Below are 25,339 nucleotides of genomic sequence, written 5' to 3'. Positions count from 1 at the left end.
GTGCATGGTTCTACAGTAACTGCGTTATATACCTGTAATGCATGGTTCTACAGTAACTGCGTTATTTAACTGTAGTGCATGGTTCTACAGTAACTGCGTTATATACCTGTAATGCATGGTTCTACAGTAACTGCGTTATTTAACTGTAGTGCATGGTTCTACAGTAACTGCGTTATATACCTGTAATGCATGGTTCTACAGTAACTGCGTTATTTAACTGTAGTGCATGGTTCTACAGTAACTGCGTTATATACCTGTAATGCATGGTTCTACAGTAACTGCGTTATTTAACTGTAGTGCATGGTTCTACAGTAGCTGCGTTATTTAACTGTAGTGCATGGTTCTACAGTAACTGCGTTACATACCTGTAATGCATGGTTCTACAGAGGTTGTGTCATATACCTGTAATGCATGGTTCTACAGTAGCTGCGTTATATACCTGTAATGCATGGTTCTACAGTAGCTGCGTTATTTAACTGTAGTGCATAGTTCTATATTAGCTGCGTTATATACCTGTAATGCATGGTTCTACATTAACTGCGTTATTTAACTGTAATGCATGGTTCTACAGTAGCAGCGTTATGTACCTGTAATGCATGGTTCTACAGTAGCTGCGTTACATACCTGTAATGCATGGTTCTACAGTAACTGCGTTATATACCTGTAATGCATGGTTCTACAGTGATTGCGTTATATACCTGTAATGCATGGTTTTACAGTAGCTGCGTTATATACCTGTAATGCATGGTTCTACAGTAGCTGCGTTATATACCTGTAATGCATGGTTCTACAGTGATTGCGTTATATACCTGTAATGCATGGTTCTATATTAGCTGCGTTGTTTACCTGTAATGCATGGTTCTACAGTAGCTGCGTTATATACCTGTAATGCATGGTTCTACAGTGATTGCGTTATATACCTGTAATGCATGGTTCTATATTAGGTGCGTTGTTTACCTGTAATGCATGGTTCTACAGTAGCTTGGCTACACCCATGTAATGTCTAGTGCATGGTTCTACACTGAGTTCTCACGTAATTAAGCTTAGTGGATTTCTCGTTGGTTCCTTATTCAAGTTAAGGCAACGTAGCTTTACACTGAACGGAACAGCAAATAATGTGCCTACAGTTCACCAATACTCTCACCTCGCCCAGGTATTCAGAGGACATTTTCTTATGTTATGTTATCTAATGTCGCCCTCATATTATATTGTCAGCTGCATTAAATACACTATTAATTAATGATCCAGGGCACTGAACAAGAAAACAATTCTTTTCCTTCATATCGATTTAATCACATCATCACATGATGAACACGAAAAAGTGCGACATGAACCAATCAGTGTGACTTGAACTTGAAATATACGACAACGCTATTCAAATCGATTTGGCAGTTTGAATGCCAAGTTTAACGTGCTGTAACGTCAAGAACTGGTCAAATGAACGTTTGTTTGTTGTTGAACGCAATATTCCAGCTGTATGACGTTGGTCTTTAAATAATACATTGAAAGCGTGTATAGTCAGTCATAGAATATAAAGTGTTATAAGAATTCATACTAGTTATTTTGCAGTTTGGGATTGTTCTTTGAGTAATCAAAAGCAGGGATAAAAGAGCGCTTTAGTTTAAGTGTGTTTTGAAAAATACTGAAGTGACATTTTAAAATAAATTTGCATCCGATATTGAAAAGAAAACATTTCAAGGCGACGAGGAAATGAGAAGAGGAAATGAGAGATGACACAGATTTAAGTTTGAAAACCCTATTTCCCTCATTTTTCCGTGTAACGAGGAGACACATGTGCATTATATGACAATATCACTGTGGTATGAATCATTTAACATTAAAAATCAACAGATTATAAGGTAAAATAGTGTAATTTTAACACTTTAACATTTTAACACCAACATTCGGCATTAATGTTCTCACATATACATATCTTATATAAAAAAACTAATGAAAAAGAACAAAAGCAATAAAGTAACATGTTGGAAAGATAGACTGTATTAAATATATACCATTCCCTAAATCTGCACAGTGAAAGAGAACATGGTTGGTATAATCACCCATAAAACAAGGAACAAAAGATTACTCTATTTACAGATATGGCAACGTATACTATGGTTGTCTGACTGACAGAGGCAGCGACAGTAACAAATGAAACAGGATTATAATATAATATAATTTCATATCATATCATATCATATACACATAAAGGAGTTTTGACAAACACAACATCTGGATTCTGTTTTATATATATCTAATACTTATACACCTTATGAAATCACTTGTTTTATCTATTATATACCATGTATATATACATATACACACACATACATACATACATACATACATACATACATACATACATACATACATACATACATACATACATACATACATACATACATATACATGTACATGTGTGTGTGTGTGTGTGTGTCTGTGTGTGTGTGTGTGTGTGTGTGTGTGTGTGTGTGTGTGTGTGTGTGTGTGTGTGTGTGTGTGTGTGTGTGTGTGTGTGTGTGTGTGTGTGGATGCATTCTTCTGGTTCGAAGTCATCGATCCACTGCATCCATCTCACGTCACCCTTCATCTGCTGCTGTTGTTGTAGTCTCGTAGTAAGCCCAAGAGTCAGCAGTAGAATTTAGACCCGTGGCTTGACTTTGACCAACTGACATCCTCGTCATTGACTGTATGATTGTGGAGCTCGCTGGTGGAACAATATTCTCTGTCACTCACTCCTGGCAGGTAGGCAGCTTGCCTGTGGTTTTGTAATAGAAGAGGTATGAATTATGGGTAAAGGAATGTAGGAAACAGCGGTTTCTCATTCAACACTTGAACACTGGGGACATTCTATTTCGATATTAGGGGCGGTCGGGTGGCCTAATGGTAAAAGCGTTCGCTCATCACACCGAAGACCCGGGTTCTATTCCTGACACGGGTACATTGTGTGAAGCCCATTTCTGGTGTCCCCCGCCGTGATATTGCTGGAATATTGCTAAAAGCGGCGTAAAACCATACTCACTCACTCACTCACTCATTATTTCGATAATCAAATAATTTGACTTTATACTTTGAAATTGAATTATAATATAAATGGAACATGAATGATATGTCTGTCAAATGTGTAGCCCAAACGATATACATGTAACGGAAAACCCAACGCGTTCACGAATCATTAAAAACGCTAAGTGGTTCCGTAATAACGTATATAGTTTTAATAGTTTTATATGTGGTGTAATATGGTTTGTTGTTTGTTTGTTGTTTAGCGCCGCAATCAGCAATATTCCAGCTATATGACGGCGGTCTGTAAATAATCGAGTCTGGACCAGACAATCCAGTGACTTACATCATGACCATCGATCCACGCAATTGGCAGACGATGACATGCATCAACCAAGTCAGCGGGCCTGACCACCCGATCCCGTAAGTCGCCCCTTATGACAACCATAGTCGCATTTTCGGCAAGCATGAGTTGCTGAAGACCTATCCTACCCCGGATCTTCACAGGTCATGTTGTGTAATAAGTTCAGTAAGAGACGCATTCTTTGAATCATTTGCCTGAAGTAGTCGAATGTTTATTAGATCGCAATAATACAGCATTCAATGTCTAAAGATTTATTATTTGGAACCAGTTTTAACTTTATTACTGATTTCCCGAAAGAAGAAGAACCGTGACACATTCCATATGTTTATGCAATGAAACAATCGTGTTTTTTGAGACAGATAACTTCTTAGTACCTGATGCTGGAGAAGGACAACCGGACACCCTCGGCAAAGACTGTGGCGTAGGGAGACTCGTTGCTGACACTTGACGCTCTGTTGTTCCGTACTGTCAGGTAGGCAGCGTACCTAGAGGTGACAAACTTACAGTAACAGAAATATTATATGAAAAACAAAACAAATTAATTACTCTTCCTCTGAACCTTTTCATTAAATGTCAACTTTTACTAAGTCAAAATCCTAGTGTTGACGAACTGAATTTATCGTTTTATCTTTTATTTGTTAGATAAATTGGACAAAGATCTGTTGACCCTTAAGGAATGTACATTCTTTATATTCTGTTGTGATATCTGTTTTATTTACCTTAATTTCCGATTTTCTGAAAAGCAAAACAAAGAACTATTACCAGTTACAAAGTAGTATAAAGTCCAGTACATACATTCGGCAAGTGTCACTGTTTTCAGGAAATATTTCTGTGATTACTCTGTGATCTTCCAAAGATCACTGGCACTTTCAGTCAAATGTTTGCAGCTTCAGTCAATGCCAACAACTTCCCGCTCACTCTCCTGCATCTATGTATCAGGCAGACAACAGCTTACCTCTCACTCTCCAGCATCTTCGTATCATGCAGACAACAGCTTACCTCTCACTCTCCTGCATCTACGTATCAGGCAGACAACAGCTACCTCTCACTCTCCTGCATCTACGTATCAGGCAGACAACAGCTTACCTCTCACTCTCCTGCATCTACGTATCAGCAGACAACAGCTACCTCTCACTCTCCTGCATCTACGTATCAGTCAGACAACGACTTACCTCTCACTCTCCTGCATCTACGTATCAGGCAGACAACAGCTTACCTCTCACTCTCCTGCACCTTCGTATCAGGCAGACAACAGCTTACCTCTTACTCTTCTGCATCTACGTATCGGGCAGACAACAGCTCACCTCTCACTCTCCCGCATCTACGTATCAGGCAGACAACAGCTTACCTCTCACTCTCCTGCATCTACGTATCAGGCAGAAAACAGCTCACCTCTCACTCTCCTCCATCTACGTTTCAGGCAGACAACAGCTTACCTCTCACTCTCCTGCATCTACGTATCAGGCAAACAACAGCTTACCTCTCACTCTCCTCCATCTTCCTATGAGGCAGACAACAGCTTACCTCTCACTCTCCTGCATCTATGTATCAGTCAGACAGCAGCTTACCTCTCACTCTCCTCCATCTATGTGACAGGCAGACAACAGCTTACCTCTCACTCTCCTCCATCTATGTATCAGGCAGACAACAGCTTACCTCTCACTCTCCTGCATCTATGTAACAGGCAGACAGCAGCTTACCTCTCACTCTCCTCCATCTTCCTATGAGGCAGACAACAGCTTACCTCTCACTCTCCTGCATCTATGTATCAGTCAGACAGCAGCTTACCTCTAACTCTCCTGCATCTATGTATCAGTCAGACAGCAGCTTACCTCTCACTCTCCTGCATCTATGTATCAGTCAGACAGCAGCTTACCTCTCACACTCCTCCATCTATGTAACAGGCAGACAACAGCTTACCTCTCACTCTCCTCCATCTATGTATCAGGCAGACAACAGCTTACCTCTCACTCTCCTGCATCTATGTAACAGGCAGACTAGAAGAACCACAACGGAGACCAGGAGGACACAGGTGACAGTGTACCCGACGATGTGTACTTGGACCCCGTCGTCTGGACCTGGCGATGGATGCATGGTATCAGATAGATGTGTTGGACTCGCATAATTTGTAATCAATTGTATTATTAGTGAGGTTGTATGATCATATTCGATAAATGTTACACTGTATCAAGGGAGTCAATGACAGCGAGGCTAAAACAAAGTTTGAAAAAGAATTTCAAAATGTTGATATGCAATGTTCAATGTTCAGTATGCTATGATATGACATGGTATGATATGATATCATTTTTTGTGTGTGTGGAAAAATGCAGTAAATGAGTGAGTGAGTGAATTAAAAGTTAATGTCGTGTCGGCATTATTTCAGCCATATAGCGACGAGACCAAGTTGATATATTCACAATCGAGTTATTCATGCAAAGTAATAGTTAAAAACAATTCATGAAACATATTTGAGCATACTATATTTAAAAACAATTCAAGGAACATTTTTTAGCATAAGAATGGATTAGGATAAATATCTTCAATACAGTTGTGTTTTTATTTGATTTTGAATCAACAGTTTGTTGAAACAGAATGTTTGAAACATTTTTGGGGAAAATCTGACAGTGAAGTATTACATTGGAGTGATGTTACTATCAGATTATAGCAAGGTCGACTTTCTAACCAATATTATGGGTGTTCCGGTAAGACGAGGTGAAAATGTAATAAGTTATTACAGGTTTTATCCAAATAAATGCTTGTATGTTACAGGTTCTGATACCAAGGTTTATCACCAGCAATGTTGGAGATGTTGAAAACGTCCTGCATCAGGCTCCGTGACGTGTTCCCATGTATGTTGTTGACGTGACAGATGTACTGTCCAGACACAGATCTGTCTACAGCTGGTATATACAACACAGCCTCCCTCTGTCCCGTGATCACCCTCTGTCTGGATGTGTCCCACCAGGTCACAGTGCAGGTGGGGTTACAGTCAGCAGAACATCTCACTGTGGCAGGTTTCCCTTCTTCTGCCTTTAGCCTGCCACTAGCGCCGTTAAACTGTATCTGGTCAGGTCCATCTGTGAGCAATCGAAATTGAAAGTCGAAAGATTAATATGTCGTGGCCCACTGATTGACATCAAGCTCATCACACGCATTAAAAGAAGATCCCGAACAGAGTGAATTAGGCTGAAATTGATTTCTCTTGAAGGTAAAGCCAGATATAAAGGGAGGTTATTCAAGGTAGAGGGCGCAACCGTGAGGGGTATATATAGGAATTGTAAGGCCCGGGTAGTTTAATCTCTCCTGTGGTGTCGCCGTTACAGTGCGGTCTGTTTATTTTATGTTTATGTCCGGTGCATTATGGTGATGAACATTTTCTGTTTCTGTGAAAATTTCAATGCAGAGTAAATGCCTCGGCGTGTGCCACAGGGAAGCCACACTGTGTGTTTGTTGTTTATATCTGGCTTGACGAGGTTTGGAAGAGAAGCGTCATGGGCGTCACATGTTCAGGGACGAATCAAGGTGTCTTTTAGATCTTATGGATGAGTCGTTTTTGGAGGGGTTTACAATGGCTTACATAGTTAATGATTGAGAATATTGTAAGGTCTAGTTTGAAAGTTTCACTACATAGCTCTGTAGAATCGACGCTTTAGTATAGTAACTCAGCCACCGGGAAATCCGTTTAGAATACATCTTTTCTTCCCAGAATTTTAACACGTGCAATAGATATCCTAGGAACAATAATATGCCACACTGTAAACTATCAGAATATGAATCAGTAATGGGAATTATGTTGTTTGGACTTGAAGACATCGAGCATTCTCCCGTCTTTGTAGAACTATAACATATACATGAAACTGATAACCATAAGTGTTGTCTGAATAAGGAATGTATGCTGTATGTATGGAATACTGTAAGGGACATTCTCTCGATCTCGCATTCTCGCGATCTCGACCTTTGGAAACGAGGTAAATATGCCGAAAACACGAGAATGCGAGATCGCGAGAACGCGAGATTTGGCCAAAATCTCGCGTTCTCGCGATCTCGCATTCTCGTGTTTTTGGTACATAGCCATTTTTGTCAAAAGTCGACAACGCGAGAATGCGACATTTGGACATGATGAAAAATCTCGCAATCTCGCAATCTCGACTTGTCAAATTAGGCCACAAAAACACGAAATCGCGAGAACGCGAGAATGCGACATTTCATTTTCTTGCGATCTCGCGTTCTCGTGTTCTCGCGTTTTAGACACTGTCCGTGCGCATGCGTAATATCATAAGGTCTGACTGTAACATACAAAACGCTCTTCACATGACCCGGTGGTATTCGACTATCATGTTCATGTTTGAATAGTCCACGTTTTCATCACAACTTTATTCTTGTTTAATGGCACCCCTGATCATTGGAACACATCTCCGTGACACTAAGCCACCGTGTAATCCGTTTAGGATACATCTTTTCAAAAGATATTCAAGCAACAACAATATACTACATTGTAAACTATCAGTATATTAAATAAATACTGATAAACGAAGGCTTCTTTAAACAGTTCCATTCTACAAGCACCGTCTCCTTGAATCAATATCTTGTTGTTGAGATGTGAAATTGTCAGCATCTAGTATTCTCCCGCCTTTGAAGACATATACTATTTACAAGAAACTGTTAACCACAATTGTCTTGTTGTATGAATAAGGAATCGGTACCACGGAATGAACTGTTTTCAGCAAGATATCGCTCAGTTGAGGTTAGGTCAACCAGGTATATGCTGTATGTCAGATACATAATGCTCTTCATGTGACCCAGTGGTGGTACTCGACTATCATGTTTGAATGAATATAAGCAGGAACACGATCCAACATTCTTATCATAACACGACCACATTCTAAACAAACAGATCAAAACAGTATCGACATAAATGCCAAGGTAAACATTTAAAGCCAATGTTGGTTGGTAAATGACCACTACTCATTCAAAATGTCATGAAATTTGTTTATGTTGAGAGGGCAGTCGGTCTCATGATCATTTGTATCGTTTGTTTGTAAGGATTTTAATATGTGACCTTGTTTGGAGCTTTGTGTTTTACCATGCTAAAACGTTCTCTAAAAATGCGTATTTTGGCTCTGTAGTAAAGTTCGCTGAAATAACCAGCCTGGGGAATATGAACTCACGCATGTATGTCACTCGTAATGATGACATCATAATTCGCCCAATGCATGTAATTTAGTATTGTTTTTTTTGTATTCTCTGTATTTATGCCAAGTGTTAAATGTCTGTCTTTGTTGATACATGTATTTAAAACTGTGTGACAAGAGGGATGACCTCAACAATCCAATAGTCAACATTCCCTTCATGTCGGGCAATATGCCCGCAGCTCCTTGGTGTCTACATTTCACAACATTTAAGTTACAATCGAGCATGATCTTTCTACCAAGATTTCAAAAACCTTCATGCAACGCTTGCTCTGAACCTGTTTGTCCAATGTTATAACATCAGCAAAGCTTGTCAAAACGTTTTAGGGTAAATATGTGCCGGATTTCCAAATCTGATGCATCAGTGACAAAAAGAATGTCTGATGCAATTTTGACTTGTAACATATGTTACCGTGTTTTGTTTCAAGTGAACAATTGACTTGACTTTGCATGTGTTTGTGACGGGTGCCACCGGTGGGGCAGGAAACGATTATCTTTTCGCAAACACCTGGAATCATCACTTTATATATATTTGATAGTAATTCATAAATATTTGTTTGTGATATAGTCGGAATCGTACAATCGACAGTTTTTGGCAGATCTTTTTCATGGCTATGGAAAAAGTTTTGTCGCTATTATTTACAAAAAATGTCCCTCAGCACCAAAGTTGAAGTATATTTTGTTTTTAATACCCAAAGCAAAGTAAGTTCTTACTCACAGTGAACCTCCAGTACATGTCCGTGACTCCAGTCAGACTCCAGCCTCTCCTCCACAGCCTGGCAGGTGTAGATGTCTCCCTGGTTCTCTCTGATGATGTGGGTTATTGTCAGGACATCTCCGCCTGTGTGAGACCCGTCACCAGATTCTAGCAGGGTCCTGTTCCTCCTCCAGGTGTAGGTCATGTTCAGTGGGGGGTGGTCCAGGGGCAGACTGTGGGAGAAGGAGGAGCATGTCAGGGTGACATTCTCACCTGATACAGCTGAGGCAGGTCCTGTGATGGAAGGTGTGGTCGGCTTCTCTGTTAAAATATTAATATTTCAAAATTAAACAAGGGTCATAATACTGAAGCGTTTTATATATCAAGTACATAGAGTAAGTGAGTGAGTGAGTGAGCATGGTTTCATGCCGCTTTGAGCAATATTCAAGTAATATCAGGGCGAGCGACACCAGAAATTGGCTTAACACATTGTACCCATGTGGGGATCGAATCCGGTTCTTCGGCGTGACAAGCGAACGCTTTAAAAACTTGATTACCCATCGCCCAATGTAAATGGAAATCGAATTAACAATGATTTATCGTGATAAACTACGGTTATAACGAACACGCTTATAACGAACTGACGGATATAACGAACTACTTTTTTGGTCCCGACTATTTGCTGTTGTTATGCTGTATATATGCTTATAACGAACTACGGTTAAAACGAACTAAAATTAGTAGTCCCTTTGAGTTCGTTTTAACCGTACTTTACTGTATGTTTTTTCGGGTGTCTTCATTAAGCTATGTTAGGGTTTTACAGCGATAATACCCATGGCACACTTTCCGTGACACAGCTGCACAAGACGTCGGCTTCTGCAATACCTCTCCTGACCCATTAACAGGTTGTGTCCCGCTCCTGTCCTTCCCCTCCTGACTGTTTTACTTCCTCGTCAACTCTATGTGTCTGCTGTTGATGATACTAGCAATATAAGCGTTACGGCGATACTTTTAAATGTTTTGTTTTCATAACTGCAATGTATTATAAAACACATTCATTTTTTTAACTAATATTCTGTGAGTCTCATAAAATACTTACGTGATACGACGAGGACCTGTCTACATCCAGGTACCATCTGATTTCTGCTTCCTTGACAGTAGTAAGAACCAGCGTCCTGTATAGTAACATTGTAGATGGTAAACCTCAGCTGTCCGGTCTGTGATGGGTCCTCCCCTATGTATCTGATCCTGGTCGTGTTGCCGGTGAGCCTGTTGTTGAGTACCCGTACCCGGTGTGACCTAGGCACGACCACTAACAGTCTAAAAGCTTCTGAACCATTCACCCATACGTAATATAGGGAGCTGACATTAGCTGGGTTCATGGTTATGTTAACATCGTAGCCAGCACGTGTGACTGTGTGGGGGTAATCAGCTGTCACGGAGGCCAGACCTGCACATAAAACAAATACTCATCATAGAAACTCATTGATAAATGAATATTGACAGTTGACAGAAAACAACAACATAAAAACAACTATATATAATGCCAAGTTCTGTTGACGAAGACAGATACATACCACATCCCGCCACAACGTAAAACAAGAACATAGTCGCCATGGCGTTCAGTTGATACTGACAGATTTCAGCTTCTGACGTACTATGAGAGTGATGTGTCACAAAATAGTTTCACTTGACTATTTCCGTATTGAATGAAGTATATCCTTGTTTACTCAAACAGTAGTGAATAGGCCAAGTACAGCTATTCCTGTATGGATGAATATTGAATGCTGTATTGTGATGCAACTTACTTGGCACCAGGCCTCTAAATGCTGTCGGGTTGAGTATACGTATATATCTAAATACTATGACTCTATAAGCCCTCTATTGTCCTCGCTTAATACTCTAATGCACTCCCAAACAAGGTGTAAGTGTAACTATTGATATCACATCACCAATATAGTGCAGGTGACTATAGTAGTGAACACATCTTCAACAGAGTTATAACTGGTGGCACTAAAGCAGAGCCAGTGACACTAAAACTGGGTGGCTGCTAAACGCAAGGGAGATGTACCCTCCATGTAAAGGGGGACAACTCAGTAGACACATGTGGATTTCAGAACTGAAAGTGTCTGCTGGAAGTTTTAATCCAAATCATGAAGCACAGATTATTTTTCTCTTTCTCCCCCTTTCTTTCTTTTCCCCATCTTTACTGTCTATACACAAGGTGTGCATGTATCCAGATGAACTCTGATTATGCTGACGTCTATTTTCTGTTATCTGAGCCAGGATCGTGTTGTTTTTCAGTATAATACTTTGTGATTCTGATAAGGTAAAGTCACTGTGTTGGACTGTATTAGCTCTCTATTGTTCACGCCGTATTCCAATGCACTCCAAAACAAGGTGTGAATGTAGCTATTAGTTTCACATCACCAATATAGTGCAGACGACAATAGCGGTGGTTATGTCTTCAACAGCTGGGGGCAACAATACAGAACCTGTGACACCAGAAATAGGTGGCTGTGAAATCAAGGGAAATTCACCACTGAAATTGTCTGCTTGTGGTTTAATCTTAATCATATAGCAGAGATTATTTTATCTAGCTTTCTTTTTCCCATCATTACTTTTTATCTGCAAAACATGCGCGTGTCCAAATTGGCAACAATTATGCTAGCGTCTATTTTCTGTCCTTTGTTGGGCGATACAGGCACGACACCTTGATGGCATACTGTTAATTATATCGTGTATGTTTGTCCTTTGTATTGCCCGTCATTCCGCCTGAAGAGCTATCCCAAGCTGGGCTCCGTTGACGGGTGCTAGATCTCTGTTGTACACCTTCCGTGCCGACAACATCCCACAGATGTCCTATTGGGGACATGTCAGGGGACTTAGCAGGCCAGTCCAATGTCCGTATGACATCTCGTCGGAGATAATCGGTGACGACCTGGGAACGATGTGGTCTTGCATTGTTATCTATCAATTCACAATGTCTACAGATAATTCTAGCAATTGGAACACAGGACGCACACTTTCGTCAACATATCGCTGGCCAGTTAAAAGTCCATTCCCAATAACCAAATTAGTGCGCCTGTCATGTGTGATACCGCCCCACACCATGACACTAAACCCCCCAACACCACCACCACCAACAACAACAACCCCCCACCCCACCCACCCATCCAAATACCGATCACCGAAATCGATGCTGTGCTAACCGTTCGCTCGATGCTACGTTCCCAACAACCTTTTCTGCCATCTGTGAATCGGTGGCAAAAAATTGATTCGTCTATAAACACGATGTAAGGCCAATAGACCACCCGAATCTTTACCACCTTTGGTGAGTTGTTAGGGTCACAGCCTTCACAAGACGCCTTGCTTTCACCTTCCTTTTATAGTATGGAATTCTCTACTGATGAGTGGAGCAGATCTGAATCTATTAAATAATGCAATAAATGTAATTAAACTAACTTTTCAAGGTGCCGTTTTTGTAAGGCCTGTCGCCCCCTGGTCTCATTTTGAATTGTGGTTTGATGGAATGTATGCATATGCTAATCTGCATATCACGTGACCAGACGTTTATTCTCATTTCAGAGCAGCCCGGCCTAATGGAAGCATGTCAGTGCGATTTACTTAATCATAAAAATACGCTATTTCAACTATGACAGTTAGGAGTATCACAATATATCTTCACACATTGAAGCGACCGTATCGCCAGCTAGCCCTACAGCCCTACATGGAGCCGCACAACCATTGTGATAAAGGATAAATATTCAAATCAAAATATATTTTTTTTACGTTTTAGGATATTTTTAATTAACTATTCTCCCACATTTGCAGTCTTGTAAAAAAAAAAACAGATAAAAAATATGCAATTTGACTGTATATGTATCCCCCAAATCGTCACATCTCGCTGGCCTGTGGCAGAAGTACAAGGTCGAGCACAATGAACTGTGTAGGATAGTGGATGATATCAGACCATATCTCCTAGGATTGCATTTTGACGTCATCAGGTACCAAGAAGTCACAATCAAATTATATCACTAAACTCTCTGCTGTTGAAGCGGGTTAGGTGTACTTTTTACACTCGAGACACTGGTTATTTCAGAGATGAACCTATTCTGTTGTAAATCTTGAGGTTGTTCATTAGATAGATTTATCTCCTATTCTACTATAAGATTATGTTGCTAACGCGTTCGTCTTTAAACGACATTTATCGATGTCTTATAAATGAGTCAATTTACAACCGAAAAGTTGTGTCTTCTAAAAAATCACTGGGTATAGTTAGAATAATGTCTCAACAATATGCTTTGTTTTCTTTCCTTATTTGTTATGTTGTTTAACGCCGTACTTAGCAATATTCCAGCCATATTGTGGGTGGATAAACATAATCGAGTAAGACAATCGACAAGACAATCCAGTGACTGACATCAAGAGCATTGATCTACGCAATCGGCATACGATGACATGCATCAACCCCAAGTCAGCAAGCCTGACCACCCGATCCTTTTAGTCACCTCTTACGACAAGCATGGGTTGCTGAAGACAATATCTGTCAAAAAAAAACATGTCTTGTACTTTCATCATAAGAGCATATATGTAGTTAGATATGTTTTGTTAGCGAGGACTAACGCTGAATTGTAAATTAAAACTTGTAACGTAAGTATTATTACCCTGCGAATATATGTCTTACAAAAAAAATTGTATGTGACATTTTCATGCTTTGGAGCAAGGCACATATATTAGTTTTTAATTTGTTTTCGACTTGTAACATCATTTGCACCTACAAAATTATATCAATGCAAAACATATACACATTTACTGTGATTTTGAACACAGAATATTTATTAATTATCTTTGAATGATCTCTGCTTTAAGGTATTCGTTCCATGGAGTGAGTGAGTGAGTGAGTTTAAGTTATCTCCACTTTGAAACTTGAACCTCAGTTATATGACGACGTTGTCAGCTTAATAAGTAAGAACAAACCGAAGTGTTACAAGAATCTTAAAAACTTTATTGAAAACCATGATCATACAATGTTGACAAACGTAGAAACATAAGCAGTGAGAATCTTGGAAACGAACCTAGCATCATGTGATCAGCCTATTATACCATTCGTCACCGCTCGCCCCTTTAAGTAACCTGCTAAAAACATAATCCTCTATCCATCATTACTCGTATATGATTTGTGCCAAAATACCACAAACCAATCACAATGCGCGTCAGGATTGAGGTACTATAATAAAACATAACCCAGGGTACTTTAATCAATTTTGACAATATGTGGACATTTAGTTTTTGTTTTAAAATGTGGATCGTTATTTCAGCATTACAAAGTATGGTTCTTCGGTTCTTCGGTCCAGAAAAACTAGAAGTAGTATCATACTACAAATATCTTGGCTTAACAATTTCATGTCGAAATTTATTTACAAAAGCATGTGAAGTACTTTCAAGGCAAGCAGATAAAGTCAATGTATTCAGCAAAGCAGTTTATTAGTCAGTTTAGTAATATACTTGTTGAATCGCTCTTTAGGATATTTGATGGTAAAATACAGCCAATACTGACGTATGGCTCGGAACATTGGGGAACCATATATCGCCACAGTATTGAGAAAATGCATACAAACATTTGTAAGTTTGTTCTTGGCGTCAGCTACCGGTCACCAAATAAGGCAATTTTAGTAGAATGCGGAAGGCATCCGATATATGTACACTATCAATGTAGAGTTATCTCATACTTGAAACGTTTGCTCAGACAACCAGATACATGATACTCTAGACAATGCTAGTACATGCTTAAGCGCCTTGATGAATTTGGGGATATAAACTGGGCCTCAGCTGTTAGAGAAATTCATGCCTATTCAATGTTTAAGATGGAAATAATACCAGAAATGTATTTAACAACTATTCGATGTTTATCTTTACACAGATGTTTAACGAAGTTCAGGTGTGGTATACATGCCCTCAAAATACATGCCCTCAATAACATCGATGTGCCCTTTTTGCAAATATTACCAAGAAGACGAATACCATATATTATTAATATGTCCAGTATATGAAGCTATAAGAATCAAATACCTGCCTAACTATTATTGTACGTATCCATCACAAAGAAAATTTGTAAAGTTTATGAACAGCAAAAATAGCCATATTCTTCTCAGACTTGCAGTTTGTGTTTACAAGATATTTGAAAGAAGGATAATACACTGAATATTAATAAAACTGTGTACACATATTCAGTTACAATCTAATCAGTATACAAGTGGTGCTCCACGACGAATTTTCCTACAACAAAATGTCATTGTACTATTGGCCTCATGGCCACACATACGAAATAAATCTGTCTGTCTGTCATTACAAAGTACATGGATAACATAATCTTGTGCAAATCCTCACCTGTGCGTTTGTTTATCTTAAGTTCAGATCACTCGACAACGAAATGTTCTTTTTCAGAAGTATTATGTTGTGATAAATATTTGAAACAGTGGTGCTCACAAACAAAGGTTCATAATCGGGACGCATCTATGATCATTGGGCCGCGGCAACAGTGAATTGCAGAACCTGGGGTGAATGGACAACCCGTGGCACTCACACTTGAATCATTAAGTGCCAAGTTACGTGTCTACTGTTTCAAATAAAAGCAAATATAACGATAAAAAAGTGACATGTCTATTGTTAAAGCGTAAATATTATAAAATATATTAAAAAAACATCATATTAATTTAACATCGAATAAAAAATTTTGTTTTTCACATTATTATTGTATAGCAAGTAAGAAGCTTCAAGCTTACAAATTACAGCCTGGCTCATAATGTATAAAGACTGCATTGCGCAAACGCAGCCGTTCACTAGATCTGCAATCAACAATCAAGTACACTGACGTGTTATATAAAAGGAGAAAATCGACCATTTCTCATAAATGTCAATGTGGTCCTCAGTTCGCTATATGGAAGCCAGCAAACGCCAGAGCCTCGCTGGTGGCCTTGTATCGCGCATCATGGTAAACTATTTCCTATAATGTTCCTCCGTGAAGGAAGCTGAAGGATAGACAAACATGTAGATGTGGAACTGTTCCCTCTCACGAGGCTGCATCTAGTACTGTGGTCCTCTGTAGAGGAAGCTGAAGGTTGGAAAGACGTGTAGATGTGGAACTGTTCCCTCTCACGAGACTGCACCTGATACTGTGGTCCTCTGTAGAGGAGCCTGAAGGGTGGAGAGACACCCCCTTACATTAATCTTCATCTGGTACTGTGGTACTCTGTAGAGGAAACTGAAGGGTGGAGAGACACCCCCTTACATTAATCTTCATCTGGTACTGTGGTCCTGTGTAGAGGAAACTGAAGGGTGGAGAGACATACCCTTACATTACTCTTCACCTGGCACTTAGGTCCTCTGTAGAGGAAGCTGAAAGGTGGAGAGACGTGTAGATGTGGAACTGTTCCCTCAGTAGTCGCTCATAATCATGCAGGGATAAGGCATCCTCGTCGTTGATGGCAGCACTGATGTCACAGGATAGCCTCTCGCCCACCACAGTGAGATATTCACCACACCTATTATTAGAACAATTACATCACAATTTAAAGATGACATTAACTTACACAGACGTATGCAGGTATGTTACTTAAATGCGGCTGGCAATGCAACCTATTATATGAAGTGAAATATAGCAAATTATCCATCTCGAACACAAAAACAACAACACCAGTTAACCCCTTTTGTACCAAAAGTACATTTGTGTGATTACCATCACAAGATGCACCAAATACTATCACTTCATCTTTTGCAACACATAAAACAAAATCCAGGCTCTGTTTATTCAGCGAGTGTCTTAGTTTTCTCAGGTAATTTGAGTAAAGGATGTTGTTTAACACTAGCCTGAGTGAGTGAGTGAGTGAGTGAGTGAGTGAGTGAGTGAGTGAGTGAGTGAGGTTTCACGCCGCTTTTAGCAATAGTCCAGCAATATCACAGTGGGGGACACCAAAAATGGGCTTCAGACATTGTACCCATATTGGGAATTGAACCCGGGTCTTCGGCGTGACGAGCGAACGCTTTAACCACTAGGCTACCCCACCGCCTCATTTAACACAAGAGACAGCAACAGGTCATGCATTTGGGGTTGTTCTAATGGTAAGTAGTTAAGCCGTATTGGATACATACTTCTCAAGCATTTAACCTGAAACAATACAAAATGTATGTACCTGATGTCTTGGTCATCTGAAAGTAAAGCAAAAAGAGCATTTGTAAAGTTCTGTAATAAAGGAATCTTTGTAATGTATTTTTTACTGAATAAGAACAACACTGGCAAAATGAGCCTTCAGCCTTTCTAGACATTTAAAGAAGGGAAACGTTTGTTTGTTTGTTTTTGTCTGTTGTTTCACTCCTTGCGTAGCAATATTCTGGCTATATGACAGGGTCTGAAATAATCGAGTCTGGACAACACTATCCATTGACTGACATCGTAAACATTGATCTGGGCAATTGGGATACGAGGACGTGCATTAACCAAGCCAGTGATTTTGACCGCCCGAACGCGTTACCTGCCTTTTATGACAAGCCTGCTAATAGGTTGAAGAAGACCAATTCTAACCAGGATCTTCATGGCGTGGCGTGGCGTGGCGTGGCGTGGCGTGGTGTGGTGTGGTGTGGTGTGGTGTGGTGTGGTGTGTGGGGTGATGAGACTAATGGTTGATTGCATTGTAAGAGAGTAATTTGTTTACTCACCTTTCAAGTCCTTGCAGACAAGAATAGCAACTGCTGCAACCACAACAGCCACAGCAGTGAGCATAACAGAGTAGACGGCTATGACAGGGACGATGTCGTCTACGTTTACGTCATCTTCTGGCGTAAGACAAAGGTGAATCACATGTTTATTCAAAAAGATAAGTCAATGCCTAACAATCAGGGACATTTTTTAAACATAGAGACTCTTCCTTTTATATTCCATGTTACTTTGAATATACAAATTGATATTCGGATATAGGCTATGTCTAGCGAATCTTTTATTTGTATACCTGAAATATCTTATGTGGGTGAACATTACTTATTTCAAGGAAACGAATTTGAGTCAACCACGATCCCTTTTAAGCTAATGCAGCCCTGTCTAGACCACAGATGTCACAACAACGAAGTTCAATAAAGGAAACGAATAATGAACAATGGCCATAACTTATGACGAGGAGTATGACCACTACAGCTAACAAACCAACTGAATCTTTTTCTCAAACATGACGTATTACACTACCCAGGTGATGAGTCATGATGATTCATTCCAAAGTGTCATAAAGAAGTATTATGACTTTTAAAATAAAGTACGTCCGCTGGTGTATTTGACTTATTCTACGATAGGTATAATAAAATCGTTATTGCTATCTTTTTGTTTTGAAATATTAAGCAATATATTTGACTCCTTTTGGTGCTTCTTGGCTTCAGACAGGAGTTAAATTGGCTTACAGAACGTCTTTCGATAAGTACCAAATACGGCAGTTCGAGTTATAGGGGCGTTACAAAATCGCATCAACAGACAACCTTTAGAGACCAACCTTCTATCTCCTGGTAGCTCCCTTCTTGGCCCTCATCCCGGGTATATGAGACCACGCTGATGAAAATGAAGATTTAACGTGATCGAAATAAGACGAAAAGATCGAGGCAAATTAACTGTGGAACACTATCAATTTACATTGTGCTCCATATTGCAGAGATGTAGTTTCGCTCTTATGCCATGCAAGGTCATATTACTGTACAGAGGTGAACAATCTATTCATTTCACTCGAATATCGATGGCAAATACTCACCGGTTATTAATGATTCCTCCCTCTGAAAGTTATAATGTTCTGCAGTTAATTATGTATAATAATGACTCTGCACTGATATAATAAAAATAAAGGTCCATCAGTGCTAAACTACATATATAAGCAAGAACTGTAATGATTCAAGACGACCCTTGTAACGTTAAAGAAACGTCATCGGAATTAATTCATATGGCGTTTGAAATACTAATGATGACTAACAAAACCAACCTTCTATTTCCTGGTAGCTCCCGTCTGTTTCCGTGTCCCGGATATACGTGACCACACTGATGTAAAGGATGTTGGAAGTGATTGAAAACGAAGGTACTAATCAAGGCAAACTCGTCATCAGATAATTTGTGATACACTTTCAGTTTAGATTTTGCTCGAAATGACATAGATAGTTTGGTTTTATAGTCATGCAAGGTCAAATTACTCTCTTTCAGATTATCCCGTTTGCCTTGGATAGCAGGTACTCACCGGTTATGGAAGTATCCCCTCCCTGAAAGTTATAATTTTGTGTTGATAATTATGTATACAAAATGTAAGATGAAATGCGATAGCTACACGAACTTTGCACAACGATATGTGACTGTTTACCCAAAATTGAGGAAAAGTGTCAAAGAAGTATTACTGTTGTCATGAAGGCAGTATAACTGTCGACTCTGAAGCTGAAGGTCCATCAGTGCTATACGTTTCTTCAAAGAAACAAGATCACGACAGAGAAGCAAAGCAATGATAAATGTATTAGGTGTTGTGTTATCTTTCCTATCTTAACAACAAAGAGGGTTTTGTCCATGAGATTGCCATAACATGTCCACAATTCCACGTATCCTATCGATCGTCACATGTTCATAGCAAAGTCATAGAAAAAGTGACAAACTACCTCTGAATGATATGAATCATACTTCATACAGTCTTTCTGTTTATCAATATTGTAGGTTTTGTAAGAGCGATGAAATCATGCTATGTTGATTTGAATAGAGACACAGAGAAGGAAGATATTTTCAAATAGAAACCACACCAGTTGCCTTTTGATTCACATTATCTAAGGTTTTCAAATAAGCTTAATTCATATTTATTCCTGTTACACCACATCTTCTGAAACACTGTATTTATAAGAGAGTACGGTCATTTATATGATCTCAGTTATAGTGTCTCTGAAAGGATATGAAACTCATCCATTTGACGCTGATCACAGATTCCCTTTCCTCAGGTAGTCTTGGTTTTGATCCTTGATGATTACTAATAATGACAATCAAGGACGTCTTTACATTTAATCAAAATTCAAACACAAGCAAAATTAACTAATGAGCTGTAGGATAGATCCACTTATTTAAATAACACAGGCTGATCATATCATATATTACTTGTTATGATGAAACACTTTCTGAGGTAAAAAGCAAGCTCATACAATTATTCATTACATTAAATAACATTTTGTGTTCCTTATGCATTGTTCTCAACTAGCAGTTATTTTATCACCATTCATTTGAAAGTGTTTACATTGATATTCTATCGTGACAACTATTTCCGCGTGACAATTCACTGAACTACCCACACACATCGCATAAGGTGATTACATTTATACTCCATGAAGGACTTTCAAGGACTAGCTTGTGTGGAATTTGCAGTTGTTTCAGTCGTGTAAATTAACCCACTTCTCATGCGCAGTTAATGTGACTGAGGGACGGCTTCTGATATCTTGTAAACAACACACCAGTGGTCAATAATTTGAACAACGACCCACACAGCCTGGTTAAATTCGATGTGCACGCATCTAATATCCTCCCATGTTCAAATAGGAGACAAACGAATTCTGTTTTTAATGCAGAGATTTCGAACGAAGATATGATACCTGTAAATTTCATTCGAACCGAACGGAATATCACTTTACACTCTCTCAGTATTTGTTTGTCAAGATTTCCGACGGAACACTGACACACTTGCTGGAAATACTGTAGGAACCGCAATACGTTATTCAACAAGTTGAATGAAAAAAGATCAATATTGGAATTTGCCAAACGAAAGTGAGGAAGAATTGCTTCTGAATAGGTATTTTCTTTTGCGGTTTTCTGCACTATCATGGTCTAACTTAGATTCGATACCGCCAGCGGACCAATAAGAATTGATGATTTTATAACGTCATGGTAGAATAGTTAATGTGACTCTCACGTTGTACTCAATCACTCTCACACTACACAGTATTACCTTTACGTGTCTGTTTTCTACAAACAACAACTATGACAACCACAGCGATGACGACGATCAGGACAGAACAGACAGCAGCCACAGGGACGAAGAAAACGTCGCTAACGTCGGTAACCTCATGTGCTGGAACATTCAAAATGGAAAGAATGCAGTTTGTCATGATTATAATGCCAGTGCCAGGTGTTCTGTATTTAACATGGCTGGCTGGAATATTTCATACCAGAGCCATTCCATATCTGCGTATTTTGGTTGGATGTGGTATTCTTTCATGTTATGCTTCTCAGTAGAGTTAGTGAATGGGTGAGAGTATGGCCTTACGTCACTTTCAGCAATATTCCAGTAATATCACAACTTCTTAGAAGACTTGAATCCAATATATAAGATATAAAATATGATGCCACTTGCGACGGTTATCTAAAATAACACTTTCAAGTGTCACTTAGTAATTGATTGATGGCTTACACTGCACATTCACAAGAACAACGTCACTGTCTTCGTCAACTCTACAGAACACAATACGTTCGGAAACAACAATGTCCTCAGTTGTGCAGGGGAAGTTGGAAATATACGGAAATATACCAAAAGTGTCGCGAATGTTGAGAGTCATTCGAACACTTTTGTCGAAGTAAAAAGTACATAAACAATGTGTTAGGATTTCTGTCGTCTGTTTTGCTTTTATTTGATTTTGAATTAACAGAATCATTTCTGTAATGTTCTTTTGCCACTAGCCTGTGTAGAAAGTTCTGGAAGCTAGATACACGATATAAGTGGGCGCGTGCCTATCTGTTCTTACAAATTTCAGCTGAAATTATGCACAGACCCGCTTATATGTGAAGATTACTTTTCACCCTGGATTCCTTGCCAAGGCCTATCTCGGAAGCTCGACCACTGTTGCGGCGTGGTGCTTATTATTATCGACATTATCATTTCCGTTGCTCACATATTTTATACTGACATTGAATAATGTACTACCATTCTATTGTGCATTGCCATTGTAATTGCTGTGATTTGTATTGATTTGTAAACTTAAGGAATTTTGTAATACATTTGCTGATTGTATATCATTTGTTAGTTGTTTGTTAGTTTCAAGTTCTTTTACGTACATATTTCTGGGTACACATATTCTTTCAATTTGGGAATCGACACATAACATTCTCAATAAATGGGTTGTCATAATGTATTATTTTTTAAATATCTGAGTATTCAAGTAAGATGAATGGAAATGTCATCAGTCTGTTATAGGTTTTATCCAAATAAATGCTGGCATGTTAATATTCAGTTACTAAAGTCTATTATCAGCAATGTTGGTTAAGTCTTACAGAAAACTTGCAGCGTCAGGTTCCGTGATGTACTTCCATGCGTGTTGTTGATGTGACAGATGTACTGTCCAGACACAGATCTGTCTACAGCTGGTATATACAACACAGCCTCCCTCTGTCCCGTGATCACCCTCTGTCTGGATGTGTCCCACCAGGTCACAGTGCAGGCGGGGTTACAGTCAGCAGAACATCTCACTGTGAGAGGGTCACCTTCTACTGCCACTAGCGCCGTTAAACTGTATCTGGTCAGGTCCATCTGGAATGTATGAAGTGCTCAGTAAGTCTACATTGTATCGCCAGATAACAATGGGAAATGCCACTGCACGCAATAACCGATCCAAAACCTGTCCAGTGATTTCTGAGAGACAAATGGGCAGTTTGAGAGAATACTAATATATACACGTGCAGTTTGTGTTTGTTATAAATTTGAAGAAGAAAAAAAAGTTACCTTAAACAGACGGATGGACCTACTGTCAACAGATGAATGAAACCCGTAATATAATTTCACGCAAGTTAACAAAAAAGTCATCGTCTGTAGGTGATTAGCAACAATGCAAATAACGTTTATATGTCATGATACCTGCAAGGAATTCTTTCAGGTAAAGTGTATTCAAGCAGAAAGTATTCTCAGACAAGGAATGCAAAGTGTTGCTTTGAAACAGAAGTAAACGGGGCGAGAGAAAAATGAGAGTAGCGCACAAATGGCAAGTAAAGATAAGGTAAGAGATCTATTCAGACACATTGCTAATGATCTCATATATGATGTGTTAATCCGGCATGGTCTTTGTATACCGTAAAGAAAGGTGAGACGTCCAAATCAATACCACGCAGTATAACGTTTTCAATGGATAGTTTACATAAATGAGAAGGCAAATGAAAAGTTGATGAGAGACAACAATGTGATTTATCATTTTAAAGTTTCACTTCATCGCTCTATAGAATCGACGCTTGAGTAAAGTATCTAAGCAACCGAGAAATCATTTTAGAATACATAGAATTTCAACCCGTGCTCTAGATATTCTGGGAACAACAGTACATTTGTATATCATATTGTAAACTATCAGTATTTGAAATCGGTACCGGAAAACGAATGCTTCTTAAAACAGTTCCATTCTAAAAGACCACCTCTGTGGTCTAGTTGTAGAGCGTCCGCCCGAGGAGAGGAAGGTCCGGGGTTCGATCTCCAGCTGCGTTATACCAAAAGCAGCACGTCGCTTTAAGTGCAATAATCTTGGACGCAACGTTAAACCCAATTTCACCTCGACTCCATTCTAAAAACACCGTCTCCTTGAATCAAATTGTTGAGTTGAGTTGTCAGCATGTAGAATTCCCCCGCCTTTGTAGAAATTTACTCAGTAAATGAAACTGATAACCACAATAATGAAATCAGTACCACGTAATGAACCGTTTTCAGCAAGATATCGCTCAGTGGAGGTTAGGTCAACAAGGTTTCGCTGTATGTTGTGTGGCTGTATGATACATAATGCTCTTCATATGACTCGGTGGTAGTCTACTATCATGTTCAGCCTTCATGTTTGAATTGTCAATCATTAATACAGCAGGAACATGATTAACGTTCTTATCGTAAAACCACCACTTTCTAAACAAACAGGTCCAAACAATATCGACTAATATATGTGCTAAGTTAAACATTTGAAGCCAATTTTGGTTGGTAAATGACCACATCTCAGAGAGTGCTGTGAACTTTTTGTAGTCATCATACATTTCGAATTCCCTTTTAAAACGCCTATGAAGCTGAAACCTTGCATGACTGATTTTGGCCATGGTGCCTTTAATTCCGATCCGACCCGACAATAAACTTTGATAATAATCATTCAGAACATAAACGTCCTCTGTAGACTTCATCAAATACAGCTGTTACAAAGATGTCGTTCAGAACCACAGTTGCAAAGACTAGGTATACTTCGTTCTCATACCTTAAACAAGGTAAGTTCTTACTCACAGTGAACATCCACTACATGTCCGTGACTCCAGTCAGACTCCAGCCCCTCCTCCACAGCCTGGCAGGTGTAGATGTCTCCCTGGTTCTCTCTGCTGATGTGGGTTATTGCCAGGTCCTCTCCGCCTGTGTGAGACCCGTCACCAGATTCTAGCAGGGTCCTGTTCCTCCTCCAGGTGTAGGTCATGGTCAGTGGGGGGTGGTCCGGGGGCAGACTCTGGGAGGAGGAGGAGCATGTCAGGGTGACATTCTCACCTGATACAGCTGAGGCAGGTCCTGTGATGGCAGGTGTGGTCGGCTTCTCTGTTAAACATATTGATCTTTCAAAATTAAAGCAAGGCCATAATATTGCATCACTTTATATACCAAGTACATAGAGTAAGTAAGTGAGTGAGTGAGTGAGTATGGTTTTATGTCGCTTTTAGCAATATTCCAGCAATATCACAGTGAGGGACATCAGAAATGGGCATAATGCATTGTACCCACGAGGGGATAGAACCAGGTCTTCGGCGTGACGGACCGCCTCTGTGGACTAGCGGTGTAGAACGTCCGCCCGGAGAGTGTAAAGTCCGGGGTTCGATCGTTATACCAAAAGATGTTAAAAGATGGTACTTGTTGTTACCCTGTCTGACGCTCAGCATGTAACACCGTCAAGAAGCAACAAGGAGACGACTTCAGAAACTGCAGGGTGTTTTTATTCCCAACGTAGTCTTCCCTGGACCACCTGAGACTGAGAGCTTGTCTGGGCTAGATGGGACCACGACAGGAACTGCAATGCCTTGTACTATGCTATCTATTTAATTTATCTGTCATCACCTGC

At 39.5% G+C, this 25,339-nt stretch overlaps 1 protein-coding gene and 1 pseudogene across 1 annotated transcript; both read right to left on the bottom strand.

The window, feature by feature from the left end:
* Positions 1-6,127: 6,127 nt before the first annotated feature.
* On the bottom strand, positions 6,128-10,858 carry LOC139457386 (neural cell adhesion molecule 2-like). Its single transcript, XM_071238790.1, has 4 exons — positions 10,828-10,858; positions 10,350-10,718; positions 9,272-9,571; positions 6,128-6,441 (listed from the first exon to the last, which is right to left on the bottom strand). The coding sequence occupies exons 1-4, from the start codon at positions 10,856-10,858 to the stop codon at positions 6,128-6,130; spliced, it is 1,014 nt and encodes a 337-aa protein (XP_071094891.1).
* A 1,158-nt stretch (positions 10,859-12,016) lies between these two features.
* LOC139457385 (uncharacterized) overlaps positions 12,017-25,339 on the bottom strand; it is a 31,243-nt pseudogene continuing 17,920 nt past the window's right edge.

Source organism: Haliotis cracherodii, unplaced genomic scaffold (genome assembly GCF_022045235.1).
Source record: "Haliotis cracherodii isolate W230 unplaced genomic scaffold, xgHalCrac1.p SCAF_12, whole genome shotgun sequence".
Taxonomy (NCBI): Eukaryota; Metazoa; Mollusca; class Gastropoda; order Lepetellida; family Haliotidae; genus Haliotis; species Haliotis cracherodii.
Note: the sequence above shows the minus strand (reverse complement) of the source record. Positions and strands in the feature narration are given on the sequence as shown.

Bases quoted from the DNA above. Each gene is read 5' to 3' on its own strand.
- LOC139457386 (XM_071238790.1), bottom strand. From the start codon at position 10,858: ATGTTCTTGTTTTACGTTGTGGCGGGATGTG. The intron at 9,572-10,349 runs GTAAGTATTTTA...ATATTTTAACAG, and splicing joins ACAGGTCCTCGTCGTATCAC to AGAAGCCGACCACACCTTCC. The intron at 6,442-9,271 runs GTGAGTAAGAAC...GATTGCTCACAG, and splicing joins ACATGTACTGGAGGTTCACT to ATGGACCTGACCAGATACAG.